We start from the raw sequence: 12714 nt of genomic DNA on the forward strand, positions 1-12714 counted from the left end.
GTGAGTCAATATTTTTCTGCAGACCAAAAATTTCGGCGGAGTTTGAGAAGAGCTCCCACTGCATCGACGCCCCTCCTCACGCAATCATGCCTCCGTCGCAGCTCAAGCAGCTGAAGACCTCCCTCCGCGATAATGGAGTACTGGGTCCTCAGAAATCCAAAAAGCAGAAACGCCAAAATGCGAAGACAGGTGCAAATGCGCAGAACCGGGCTCAGCGCGAGAGCGCTCTGGAAGCCATTCGAGAGCGATTCAACCCCTTCGAAATCAGAACAATTTCGCGCAACAAGTTCGACGTGACTACGAGAGATGGTCCGACTAAATCAGCCGCAGGGAGCTTTCGGCCGGGGGTTACAAAGTCTCTCGGTGAAGAGAAGGTAGGTTCATTGTATCTCACTCCAAATTGATGCAGCTCACACATCCACCAGAGACGCCAAACTTTGCTACACGAAATGGATCGTAAGAATAAAGTTGGTGGTATTATGGATCGTCGGTTTGGTGAGAACGACCCGACCATGACGCCGGAAGAAAGAGCCGCAGAACGATTTGCCAGAGCAAGCCAGAAGAAACTTCGCAAGGACTCGATGTTCAATCTGGAAGAGGATGATGATGATGAAGAATTCCAACTTACCCACAAAGGTGAATCGCTGTCGTTTGGGGAAGGAGCCGGCGTCCAAGATGATTTTGAAGAGGATGTGGATGCAGGTGACATGTCGGATTCTGAAATGCCTAGGAAGCGGAAACGGATCCTTGACGACGGCGAAATTGAGGAACCTGGTTCACAGGACGAGGAAGAAGTACCGGATCGCAAGAAGTCTAAACATGAAGTCATGCAAGAAGTCATTGCCAAGTCGAAGTTCCACAAGGCGCAACGGCAAATGGCGAAAGAGGACGACGATGATCTACGTGAAGAACTAGACAAAGGTCTACCTGATCTTTTTGATATGCTCAGATCCGTGAAACCCCCACCGAAACCCGAACCGCCGAAGGATGACTTCGCCGCGATGAATCCAGACCGCGCAGCTATATTGCAAGGCCAATCCCAGGGAGACTTGGAAAAGGAGTATGATCAACGTCTGAAACAACTGACGTTCGACAAACGATCGATGCCCACGGATCGAACGAAGACGGAGGAGGAAAAGGTGGAAGAAGAAGCACAGCGGTTGAAGAAACTCGAGGAAGAACGACTGCGCAGAATGCGCGGTGAAGAGATTAGCGAGGATGAGTCAGAGGTGGCAGAAGAGAAGTCCGAAGATGAAGATGCAGAAGAGTCCGAGGATGAATCGCTCCCAGATGATGCGAAGGATTTCGGACTGCAGCAACCCATGAATTATACAACCTCCCGCCCTACCGGTGTTGAAGATGAAGACGACTTTATTCTGGACGATCTTGTAGAGACGAGATCGGACGTCAGCGCGTCTTTTGATGAGGATGACGGTATGGGTGATTCCGCTGATGAGTCTGAAGAGGAGGAAGATCAGGAGGACGAGCTTATCAACGGTATTACGATGCCGGGTGGCGTGCCTGACGATTCGACAGAAGGTGCGGATGCTCAAGTAAATGATGATGGACTTGCGTATACATATCCATGTCCGAGCAGTCACGAAGAATTTCTTCAGGTAGTCAAAGATGTCTCTTATGAGGATCTGCCAACTATCGTCCAGCGAATTAGAGCTTTGCATCACCCGCGCCTACACAGCGACAATAAAGCCAAGCTTGGTCGCTTCGCTGGAATCCTCGTTGAGCATGTTGCGTACATGGCTGAACAATCCGAACATCCTCCTTTCGCTATTATAGAAAACATTCTCCGTCACATCCATTCTTTGGGTAAAAACCACCCCGAAAGCGTGTCCCTAGCTTTCAGGGCTCAGCTACGTGAAATGGCTACAGACCGTCCACTCAGCCTTCGGCCTGGAGACCTTGTTATCTTAACAGGGATTGCCACTGTCTTCCCAACATCGGACCATTTCCATGCTGTCTCCACACCAGCTCATCTCTGTCTTGCGCGATATCTCGGACAAGGACCGGTCAACTCCCTCTCTGATCTGTGTACGGGTACCTATGCTGCAAGTCTAGCGCTTCAATACCAGGCTGTCTCAAAGCGCTACATGCCCGAATTACTCAACTACGTCCTCAATGCACTATGTATTCTCAGTCCCGAGGAGGCCCCCTCCAATCTAGGGTCCTTCCCTCTTCGAAAACCCACAGAGCCCCTTCATATCAAACCCTCAAAATCACTAAACGCCAAAAAGCTTCAGTTCTGGGATATAATCGGAGAAAAGCAAACCAACACACAGCAAGAAGAGCTCAAACTCTCTTTAATCACCACTCTAGCCTCCATCCTCAGCTCAGTTTCCGATCTCTGGTCCAGCAAATCCGCGTCCAGCGAGGTTTTCGAGCAAGCCCAGGCCGTCCTCCACTTTGTCTCCCGCTCGTGTACCAGCAACAAGAAGAAGAATTCATTCCCCACGTCTACCCTCGATACCTTCCAAATTACTCTTGACAGAATTTCTACGTTACTCTCCCAATCCCGCGTCGCTCGCCGTCCTCTCCTCTTACACAATCACAAGCCCCTCGCCGTTAAAACGGCCATTCCTAAATTCGAGGAATCGTTCAACCCTGACAAGCACTACGACCCCAATCGCGAGCGTGCAGAACTCAACCGTCTCAAGGCGGAATTCAAGCGCGAGCGCAAGGGTGCAATGCGTGAGCTGCGGAAGGATGCGAACTTTGTTGCGAGGGAGAAGCTGCGTGAGAAGAAGGAGAAGGACGCTGAGTACGAGCGAAAGTATAAGAGACTTGTTGCGGAGGTTCAGAACGAAGAAGGGAGAGAGGCCAACGCTTATGAGAGGGAGAAGAGGATGCGCCAGGGAAAGCGGTAGACTTTGTCCACTCGCATTTCTATATTATCACCTGGGACCTACGTATTCATGCATATGTCTATTCTACTTTTTTTTTATAAGAGCTGTTTTTGCTTCGGTACATTGGCTGCTCTATGTATATAGTATTTACGAGCATTGGAACGGGCTTGGAAAAAAAAAAAGTTTCAGAATCAATATCCTTGTATTAATACTATCTGGCTTGGACAAAATAGCTACAATATATTCACAAGAGAAGAAACGGTCACTGCGTCAACTCTACCCCAATCGAAGTAAGGTACCCACACCTTTCCCTTTGGTCCTCCGGCACACTTTCCATCCTTGTCTCTCCCGTCCGAATAAAAAGACGCTGATGTCCCTCTTCTCCACCTCTTCCACCACCGCTCCAAGTCTCCCACTTCGGACTCCCCGGGTAACGGTACGTGTTCGGATTAAAACTCCTAATGAAACTCGTCCAGTAACCCTGCATGACTGGAATTATGGGCGCGTTAGACGTGTAATAAGACGCCGGCGGTGGATTTGAGATAGTGTCCGACCACCACATATTTTCTGGTCCCCATATTGCGTTAAGTTCGACGACGTGCCAGACTCCTTTGCCTGAGGCTTGATCTGCCGGGTCCAAAACGGAGTAATGGTAGTTCCAGTTTGGGACGCCGGCCTTGTCGTATATTTTTGACAAGGCAATCCCAGGACATTTGTAGCGGAGTTCACCGTAGGCGTTGCTTACTGGGTGCCAGTAACGAGTGGCGTTGGGGTAAAGTGGACTAGAGTTGATATTCCGGAGATAGTAATGGTGTATCCTAGAGAGGTGTTGAGCTTTAAGCGCGGGAAACTGTGCTTGGAGGAAGGTATCTGCTGCTGCTATAGAGGTAAGGTTTGGAGGGACGAAGGCTGTGCCCTCATCAGTGACGTCGCCAAATATGGCGGGAACTTCTAAGAACCGGCCTTCTTCGAACATGCGGTACGTGTAGTCAGGGACGAGGTCGCCATCAACCAAGGGTCCGTAAAAGTATAGGGGCGGTTCTTGTGCGCCAGGAAGTGGTGTGGCAATGTTTTCGCGCTGGAGGGTTGCGATATCAAGGCCTCGGAGACAGGCGAGGCTGTCCATCGCCGTGCTGCAGCCGGTTCGGGAAACTAAGTTGTCGTAGGCAAACTGCGACTCATCTATGGTGAGCATGGGCGCGAAACTCTGCGACTCAGCGATAGTAGCATGGAAAAGGCCGTCATCCCGGCCACCGTGCGCGGAGAGAAGTAGGGTTACGGAAGCCGCGCCTGCACTATCACCGCCCACCACCACATGGCCTGGATCTCCCCCGAACTTGAAAAAAATTCAGCTTCATAGTATTCATAAGGGGTCGATGTTCTTACCTTTCTGATATGCTTCTGGACCCATTCGAGGACCTTGATTTGATCCTTGAGACCGCTGTTTATGCCGCCGTCTTCGCTAATCTCAGAACCGCCCAAAAAGCCATACGGACCAACCCGATAATTGAAGGTGACGACGACTATGTTCATATCAGAGGCGTGAAGCAGGCCTGCCGCATTGTAATAGGGGTTTCCATCTACATTGTACCCGCCACCCTGGATAAAGACGTATACAGGTAAGAGCTTAGGCGTTACTCCTCTGAACCGTGCAGGTGCGTAAACATCAAGAAAAAGACAGTCCTCAGACACGCCCGCTGGGATCGGATATTCATCAGTCGCAAGACAGAGGGGCCCATGCTAAATTCATTGTCAGCGTCAACTTTTTTATCCAAGCAAGAGACGTACCTGAGACGCGTCCTGAATTCCGTCCACCCTCTTGGGGTCTTGTGGCGCAGAGAAACGCAACGGCCCAACCGGTGGTGCAGCGTAACGTATCCCTAGCCACTGTGCAACGCCATTTGGAAGCGACTCTCCTCTGTATTTCGCATACCCAAGGTCTACAATAGCCTGCCTGGCAGAGGCCAGTGCAAAAAGTACTGTCAACACTGCTAGGTGTCCTAACATCGCCCGAGTAGCAGTTCCTGTTACTGCAGTCCAGACTATAGGGTGCGTTGAGAACCGCTTCTAGGACCAAGTATTTAAAGAATACAATGGGGAAGCGAAGCGAGGAGGACGGTGAAAAGTAGACAACGAGCACGGCCAGCGAGGGGTCTCGGACTCTCTTCTAAGTAGCATTCTCAGACCCTGGCCATTGGAAGGCCGAGGAGAAAGGCTCCTCTTGAATCTCCCCACATATTGGCATGTTGGCCAACAAAGGATCCGACTAGGCAAGTCAGGCTGGATTTTAACGATGCAGCCGAAATTCCGATTTCTTGACTAGTACGGTGAATACTGGAGCTTGGCTCCCAATTCCCAAAATCGAGTGGAGAAGCCCTCGATGGCGATTGTTGATCGACTAGACACTATCGCATCCACATTGTGATCGGTGACGATAAATGCCTGGAGAGAAGGAAAGGGACATCCTCCAGGGCCCCTTCCGATCACAGTCTCACATTGCATAGATCTTCAGTTACTGCAGCCATTATGACGTGCTAAGCCAGCGGCATAATTCAGTCAGTAGAATCCTACATGGAGCAGTTCGATAAGAATCACTTTGCAGCCGGACTGCTTCGCGAGTGAACCCCGCATCTTGAGAGGGCTGGAGCTCGAGAAGCTAGTCAGCACTGAGTACTACAAGTAGTCAATCACGCGAGGTAGAAAACAGATGCAAGGGAATGAAATAAGCGGCTGGACGTGTCGAACTGGAGTCAATCTGACTGACCAAGTTGTCGATTGGTGGGAGGAACCGCACTTGGCCGGAGTGGGAAAAACCCATTTCTCCTCATCGGCCTTTTCCCCGCAGAACTTCGAGTCATTCTTCTTTGTCGGCTCGCCTGAATCTATATCCCGGTCCCTCGCTACTTGACAAAAGGGAAATACATCCGACGATCGCTCTCTTTCCCCTCCTCGTCAATTATACCTTCGCGCTCTGACTGCGACTTCGATTCCCAGCTCATCGGGTTTTGAACCACGCCGCAACCCCGCACGAGAATGGCCGCAGGAGAAGACGAAGATGACTACATGTCCATGGTCATCGAGGAACCACAACAAAAAGAGACATTTACGCAAAAGAAGCGCCGGCTTCAGCGAGAGGCAGGTCCCCCGCTGTCACCGTACTATCTTGCAGTTATGATCAAGTCGCAGACCTTCGCTAACTAAACACTGTTCGTTCGCATTACAGGCCGAAGCCCGCGCAAAAGTCCCCTCCAAAGCCGAACGCGCCGCGCAGGAAGCCGCTAAACGCGATGAAGCCCTATCAACAAGCACACTAAACCCCTCGAATAAGGGCTTCCAGATGATGGCGAAGCTCGGGTTCAAGCCGGGGCAGACATTGGGGAAACCTTCGGATGACGCTAATTTTTCCGGCGATAAAGATGACGGTGACCTCAATGCGCGGTCGCGCGCAGAGCCACTGAACTTAACTTTCAAGGAAGACCGCGGCGGGATAGGGCTGGATAGTGAGAGGAAGCGCAAGTTCCGGGAAGAGGCTGAGGAGGCTGCAAAGAAGGTCAAAGCTGAGGAGGGCGATTATCGAGACCGCGTACGTCTAGAGCGTGAAACGAAACGGACCGAGGCGCAATTCCACGCAGCGCAAAAGGTCGCGGAGCGATTGGATGCGGCTGAGAATGGAGAAACAAGTTTGTTTACTACGAATGATGTCGAGAATAAGGATGAGGAGGATGAGAACGACAAGGAGTCGGCTACTGAAGGGGTAAACGCCAAGTCCAAGACCAAGGTTAAGCCGACATCCCAAATCAATGTGCTATATCGGGGCCTTGTACGTGAGCGAGAGGAAAAGCAACGCGCCATTCAGACCCGACATATGTTGCAGACGTCTTTGCCGTCGTCCTTTTTCCCGAATCCGCGGTTACCAGGATATGACGATCCCGCACTCGATCAAGAGGACCAGGAAGCCCTTGGTGGTGGGCGTGACCTGTCTACCGTTCTCGAACAAGAGCTTGAGGAAGAAGACCCAGAACTCGATGAGTTCAACGCGCTCGAGCCAGCTGAGCGGCTGACGAGAATAGTGCAATACCTCCGCGAAAAGCATAATTACTGCTTTTGGTGCAAGTATGGCTACGACACAGCTGAGATGGAAGGATGCCCAGGTGTGACTGAGGAAGATCACGATTAACGACCTTCTGTATACTACATATTGCGTTCCTTTCTTTTTTTAACCTTGCATTGGAATTGGAGTTTGCATTATAGACCACGGGTATAGGATCAATATGTTTGGCATCAAGACAATTATCGTAGAAAATAAACCATCAACCTAACAGGGTATTATAGTCATTTACAATAAGGGGAAACATTCAGAATAAGATCCCCAACCAGGCAACATGTGAGAAAAGTAAACAAATGGCTGAAAACGAAATAGACAGCCCAACTAAAAGTATGTATATCGAAACTGAGCATGCCCGTACAAAAGAAAAAGTGCATTAGATCTCTGGAGCAGGTGTCTGGTTTTCTGCATCTCCGTTCATTGAAATCGTTTCCATCAGCTGTGCCAGCGAGCGATGTGGACAGTTTTTCAGTGCCTGAAAGCAATCCGCGCAGACGCGCAGACAACAAAAAACACAGCGATGTCGGATCTCGCGGTCGAACTTTTGACAGGTCATACAGGGCAACGCATACCACACGTTATTGGCAACGGGCATGGCGCGGTGTTCCTGGTAGCAGGAATAGTGCAGCTTGTTTAGCGGAACAGAAACCGGCTCAACTTCTGGTGGCGTGAAGGGTCTATCATCCTCTTCGCTGGACCCCGCCTCATTCGAAGTACCATTAGTGCGATCTAGCTCTGGCTCTGGCTCTGGATCCGGGATAAAGCCCTCTAATGAGTCGTTTGTACCATTGGAATGTCTCTGCTCCGGTTCCTCGTCGCTCGACGGTGGCGTTCTCTGTTGCACGACAGTTGGATTTACCGGCGGAACGGGCACAGGTGCCAATACTGGTGGTTGCGTCGGCTCTGGTGCTGGTGCTGGTGCTGTTGCTGGTGTTGGCACTGTCGCAGAGCCGGGAATCGGACGCCTGGCCGGTGGTGATGTAGTCTGAGGGAAAGGTCGGGGCATAGGTCTGTCTGCTGGTAGGGGAGGGAGAGGAGCATCATTGCCGATGACCTGGCTCGGGTTCGAGCTCTGAACAGGCCCGTGGGTAGGCTGATTGCTGTATATCTGCGGTGGCGACGGATATGGATTTACCACAGCAGGTGAGGAGGATTGCTGCGGGGAAAACTGCGGATGGGGCGGCAATGTCTTTTCCGTTGGCTTAGAAGAGGTCACCGAAAAGGAGTCTGTCTGGAGAGACAAGTGCGACGCCGAAGGCAGGTGAATCGTGGGAGCTGGCTCTGTTGGCGACTTGTGTTTAGATCTGAAGGAAGAGAGAGACGGCACTCGCAGGCCGCGAGGACGATCCTTGTCCAAGACGGCCATTTTGCTTTTTGATAACGGAATTTTTACGGCTGTAGGTTTCAATGGCGATTGCGATCGCAACTGGGTTAGTATGTAAACCCGTTCAAAGTGCTGAGGTGGAGATAGAGAGCAGGAAATCGGCGATACAGTCCGCCAACCATGGGAAATTATCGTTGAGAGAAGAATAACAGTCAACACCGAGCAAACCAACAAAAGGGCGAAATGCGGGCAGAAAGAAAAAAAAGAGAGAATGGATCAGTTTATTATGGGATCCAGGAACAAGCAGGGTTTCGCAGAGCCTGAACCACGGATCCACCGCGAGATTTTATATCAGATCCATAATCGTCCATCCATTAAATTGTCTCATCATAACGGTGGGCCTGGTCGGCTCTTCCATGATCAATCGCCCATCGCCATCGGCCAAGGAACCAGATTACGAGATTCAGGGATCCGAAGCATGGCAGTGAACCGAAGATCGCTCTCGCTGCCTCGTTTATGCTTCTGCCGTCTCTGACCCCTCGTCGCACCGGAACTCGCGCTGTTCACTGCTCAGCTCATCGGCATTTGCTCATTATTCGCTGTCATGCTCAGATTGGCCGCAGAGGGTTCCAATTTCCAAAACTTCCAAAACTGCCAGTCCGAAGAGGCCGAAACGAGCTGAGGGCGAGTGATTGGCGCGCGTGGGCTGGTTGGCTCGGGTCCATCATCGTCTCGTCTGCAGGAGTCCATATCCTCTACCCTTGGCGATGGTCAGTGAAATTAAATCAGCACAAACTATTGAAGTTGCCTGGCAGTCCCATTTTTGGGCGCCAATTAGACATCCGCCTGACTGCCAGAGGTCAGGAATTTGAGATTCTCGTAATCTCATTTCTAAAATCTTTGACAGAAAGTCAGAAACCTGAACAATGCAGGCTCATGCATGCCGATCTCCGAGCAATACTGATGGTGGCACAATATGCCTGCTCAGTCTCATGTTTCATGTGTCTCGCGCTTGGAAATTGAGGTCGCAACTGCATAATCATCATGACTTAATTATCAGTTATAATTCACCATTCACCGCTCCTCCCTGCGAGGAACGGTCTGAGGACTCGGCGCCATCTCGGATTCCCGGCGGGACTGCGTGTCTCCGATCGTGGTGGAGCGGCGGTCCTTGAAACCAAGCTTGATTATCCTCTTGATTCTTGCTGAAACCCCACGTCTCTTATACCCTTATTGGTCTGACAGGGATCGCAATCATACAGAGCACCAAGGACGGGGTAATCTTCTGCCTCAAACGTATGATATAATCTTATTCTCATATTGACAGGCAAAGTCCGGGGTCCAGTTCCCGCTCTCACTCAGTCCAACCACCATCCGGACTCGGCTCTGCTACTTGCTTCAACACTACTTTATCCTTGAAGTGTACTTTACTATTCCAAGAGTTGTTCTTTGCTTCACATCTGCACCAGCCATTGAGTCTGCCTGTACTCTCACTGTAACATATGCAATCTGACGGTCCTTCTCCATAGTACACGTAAAAAATGATAAAAAAAAGAAAACTCTATAGCACTATATGTATAACAAAAGAGACCTCCGATCCTGTTATGCCAATGAACAAAACAAACGTCCATGAAATGAATGCAATAATGAAACAAAACGAATGTCGCTTTTCACTCAAAGAAATCAATGAATGAAACAGAAAACGACTTGTATTGCCGGTGAAAATAGCCCGGGGTAGGTAATATTCGAAGGCGATAAGCGAAACGTCATGATCTGGTTGTTTCTGCATTTCTGCTGTCGATGAACTCCACCGGTCGTGCTTCGACCTCTTTGGGGACTATGCATTCTTGACTCTCTTCAAGGCTCGAACCCTTCTCCACAGCTGCACTGGGATCCGGCGCCAGAGACTCACTGGTCGGGCCCAAAGCACCCGGAGTATGTGATGCTGACCCTTCCAATGTTGTAGTAGACGTGGGGTGTTCAACGTGCTCGGCCGATTCATCCGCTTTTTCCTCATCGCCTATAACAGCAGCTAGGCTACGGAAGTTGAACAGTGGCTCTGCCGAAGAGCTGGCTCCCTCCACGGGGAGGGTTGAAGCTCCTGGTTCATCAGGCGTAGACTCAACCAGAGACGAAAACGACGACGAAGCGCTGGAGATGTGTCTCAAGTGTGATGGTTTGGTGGGCTCCCGAGGCACCGGCGAGCCGAGCGAAGATGACGACTGAGGCTGCTGCTGCTCTTCTAGGCCAGTCGGTATGTCACTAGAACTGGCAGGCTCCGCTAGGTCAGCGTTACCGGGTGGCGGCGAAACTCGCTCCACTGCCTTTCCTTTACCGGGAGGAGTACTAGTCGCCTCTGTCGCCTCTTCGCCGGCAAAGGAAGACGAACTGCTTGTAGCTTTTCCCAGTCTGGGATCTGCCGCTGCGTCTAGGGCCGAGCTACTCGCGTTGTTGCTATATAGGCCCGCTTTACGAGCCGCTTTTTCCGCTTTCTTGGCCTCCTTTCCTCGTTTCTTTGCTTCCTTTCGCACTTCTTTTTCTTCTCTCTTGCGCCTTTCTTCCTCACTCGCCAGGCTTAGACGAATAGCCTCCATCATCATCATCTCCTCTAAATCATCCATACGCGTCCTCCTCGAACTATTTCGTGGTGGAGCTAGGTTTCCCGCTCCTTCTTCAGCCGAGTCTGTTTCCGGTGGGGGGCCGCGCCTGTCTGTCAAAAATGCAAGCGCTTGTAATGCTGGTGATGCACTCCGGTTGGGTGTGCCTGGGGAGTCATGTCCAGCGTTACGCCGCATGACTCCTCTTCTGCCGAGTGTAAAGCCCCGTGACTCGTTTCCGGCTCCATTTGAGTTCATCAAATATGCCGCCGTATGTAGAGCAGTTGCGGCTGCTGACCTTCGCGCCGCATGCGCACGAGCATTCGCCAATTTCTGAGCCCAATCAGGCCTCACCTTATCCGTAGTGATTACGGCCGGATCAGTCGCAGACAATGATGTTGCGCGCCGACGGCCAGTAACAGGGGCAGTTGCCGAAGATAGCGATGACGTTGATGACACGGGTGTTGCTATGTTCGGACGGCCACTTGGATCCAATGCATATGTCAGTCCTCTACGGAATGACGGCGGTAAATACGTAACCCCAAACTCAGGTTGCACACAAAATGGGCAGGCCGCAGGTTCAGAGACGAGTTGAACATCTTGGTTTTCCTGTCGTTCAGCCTCGTTGGCTGGGGTTGCAGCGTTTGAGTCTGAGTCTGCATGCTCCGGTGGGTGAGGGTCGGGGCGTTTTATCTGAACGAAGCATTCAGAGCAAATGGGTTGGTCACAACATCTGGTGCGATTAAGATATGGAGGATAGTAGAGAAAACAGATCGGGCATTCGGAGGCATCCTTGTACAGGTACGCCTCAACGGGTTGGCCATTGACAAATGGATCCCGAGGCAGTTGCATTTCTCGGGGGGCTGATTCGGTCTGGGAGTTATGTCTGGAAGTCGTCAACGAAGCTAGCGTTTTCGCCCGGGACCGAAATAAAGGCGAGCTAGAGGTGCCGGATGCAATAGGTGAAGCAGGAGAAGGTAAAGAATGATTCGGCGTAGACGAATGAGAACCATCGGAACCATGGGATGCAGATCGGGACGTTATCGGAACCGTTAGGTGCTGGATAGACCTCGGGTCTGATGCTTCTTTTCCCTCCTCAGACGCCTTTGGGGGATTCTTATATTCCAACTCGGGGGGGATTTCATCTGGCGGGGGTATTGGCAACCCACGCGCTACGGCCATGAGTTGATGCTCGGTCCACGAATCTGAAAAATCGTTCAGGCCCCTCCAAAATGGTGCAAGTCGTCGTTCAATCTGATAAGACAGAGAAGTCAGTATCATCCAGTCCGATAAACAAGCGTATCTCATATTACCATCAGTTGGCGGACGACAGCCTTGTTGAAATCCTCAGACCCGGTGTAAACGCCTTGCGTAACCAAGTAACCTCCATCGACATGTTCCTCTCTCATACTCCGTTCCCGTTCCTTGAGACGAGCAGCACGCTCTTTCTCTAAACGACGAGCTTCTCGCTCCTGTTTGCTTTCTCGTCGATGCTCAAGTACCGTGGCCGGATCGCGTTCACGATCTGAGCTTCCACCAATACCGAGAATTGACAGGTCCGGCCTGCTACTTCGATGCGACCTAGAACCCTCCGAGTGATGCCGGTCGCTATACGGGGATCTTCCATGGCTGCTAGAACCCCACTGGTGGCTTCGGCGGGTTGACTGCGAATGAGACGGCCGGGTCTCTTTCGTCTGGGAATTACCCATCCCCGAGAATATATTGTGGATTGGCTAATATGAGAGGATGATGAGGTGCACTTAGGGAGGTTGGTAACCGGTAGGTCCGGAGGCGGATGGAATGGGGCAGATTGCGAGGCTCGGATAAGAG

The 12714-nt window shown here is 51.3% G+C and overlaps 5 protein-coding genes across 5 annotated transcripts; 2 read left to right on the plus strand and 3 right to left on the minus strand.

Moving 5' to 3' along the window:
• Positions 1–86: 86 nt before the first annotated feature.
• On the plus strand, positions 87–2879 carry ASPSYDRAFT_86844 (snoRNA-binding rRNA-processing protein NOP14; the record flags this gene model as incomplete). The annotated part of the gene is made up of 2 exons (XM_040851734.1): positions 87–374; positions 426–2879. The coding sequence occupies 2 exons, from the start codon at positions 87–89 to the stop codon at positions 2877–2879; spliced, it is 2742 nt and encodes a 913-aa protein (XP_040707008.1).
• A 241-nt stretch (positions 2880–3120) lies between these two features.
• ASPSYDRAFT_144839 (putative triacylglycerol lipase) lies at positions 3121–4865 on the minus strand (the record flags this gene model as incomplete). The annotated part of the gene is made up of 3 exons (XM_040841472.1): positions 3121–4194; positions 4245–4598; positions 4647–4865. The coding sequence occupies 3 exons, from the start codon at positions 4863–4865 to the stop codon at positions 3121–3123; spliced, it is 1647 nt and encodes a 548-aa protein (XP_040707009.1).
• Positions 4866–5747: 882 nt separating this feature from the next.
• On the plus strand, positions 5748–7035 carry ASPSYDRAFT_76793 (putative G-patch domain protein; the record flags this gene model as incomplete). The annotated part of the gene is made up of 2 exons (XM_040850869.1): positions 5748–5993; positions 6082–7035. Exons 1-2 carry the CDS (start codon positions 5892–5894, stop codon positions 7033–7035), a joined length of 1056 nt encoding a protein of 351 aa, XP_040707010.1. The 5' UTR covers positions 5748–5891.
• Positions 7036–7431: 396 nt separating this feature from the next.
• On the minus strand, positions 7432–8329 carry ASPSYDRAFT_55863 (uncharacterized protein; the record flags this gene model as incomplete). The annotated part of the gene is made up of 2 exons (XM_040849101.1): positions 7432–7504; positions 7536–8329. The coding sequence occupies 2 exons, from the start codon at positions 8327–8329 to the stop codon at positions 7432–7434; spliced, it is 867 nt and encodes a 288-aa protein (XP_040707011.1).
• Positions 8330–10053: 1724 nt separating this feature from the next.
• sip5 (Sip5p) lies at positions 10054–12593 on the minus strand (the record flags this gene model as incomplete). Its single annotated transcript, XM_040841343.1, has 2 exons — positions 10054–12138; positions 12198–12593. 2 exons carry the CDS (start codon positions 12591–12593, stop codon positions 10054–10056), a joined length of 2481 nt encoding a protein of 826 aa, XP_040707012.1.
• Between the last annotated feature and the right edge of the window lie 121 nt (positions 12594–12714).

The sequence above is a fragment of the Aspergillus sydowii genome (genome assembly GCF_001890705.1).
Source record: "Aspergillus sydowii CBS 593.65 unplaced genomic scaffold ASPSYscaffold_2, whole genome shotgun sequence".
In the NCBI taxonomy this organism is placed as follows: domain Eukaryota; kingdom Fungi; phylum Ascomycota; class Eurotiomycetes; order Eurotiales; family Aspergillaceae; genus Aspergillus; species Aspergillus sydowii.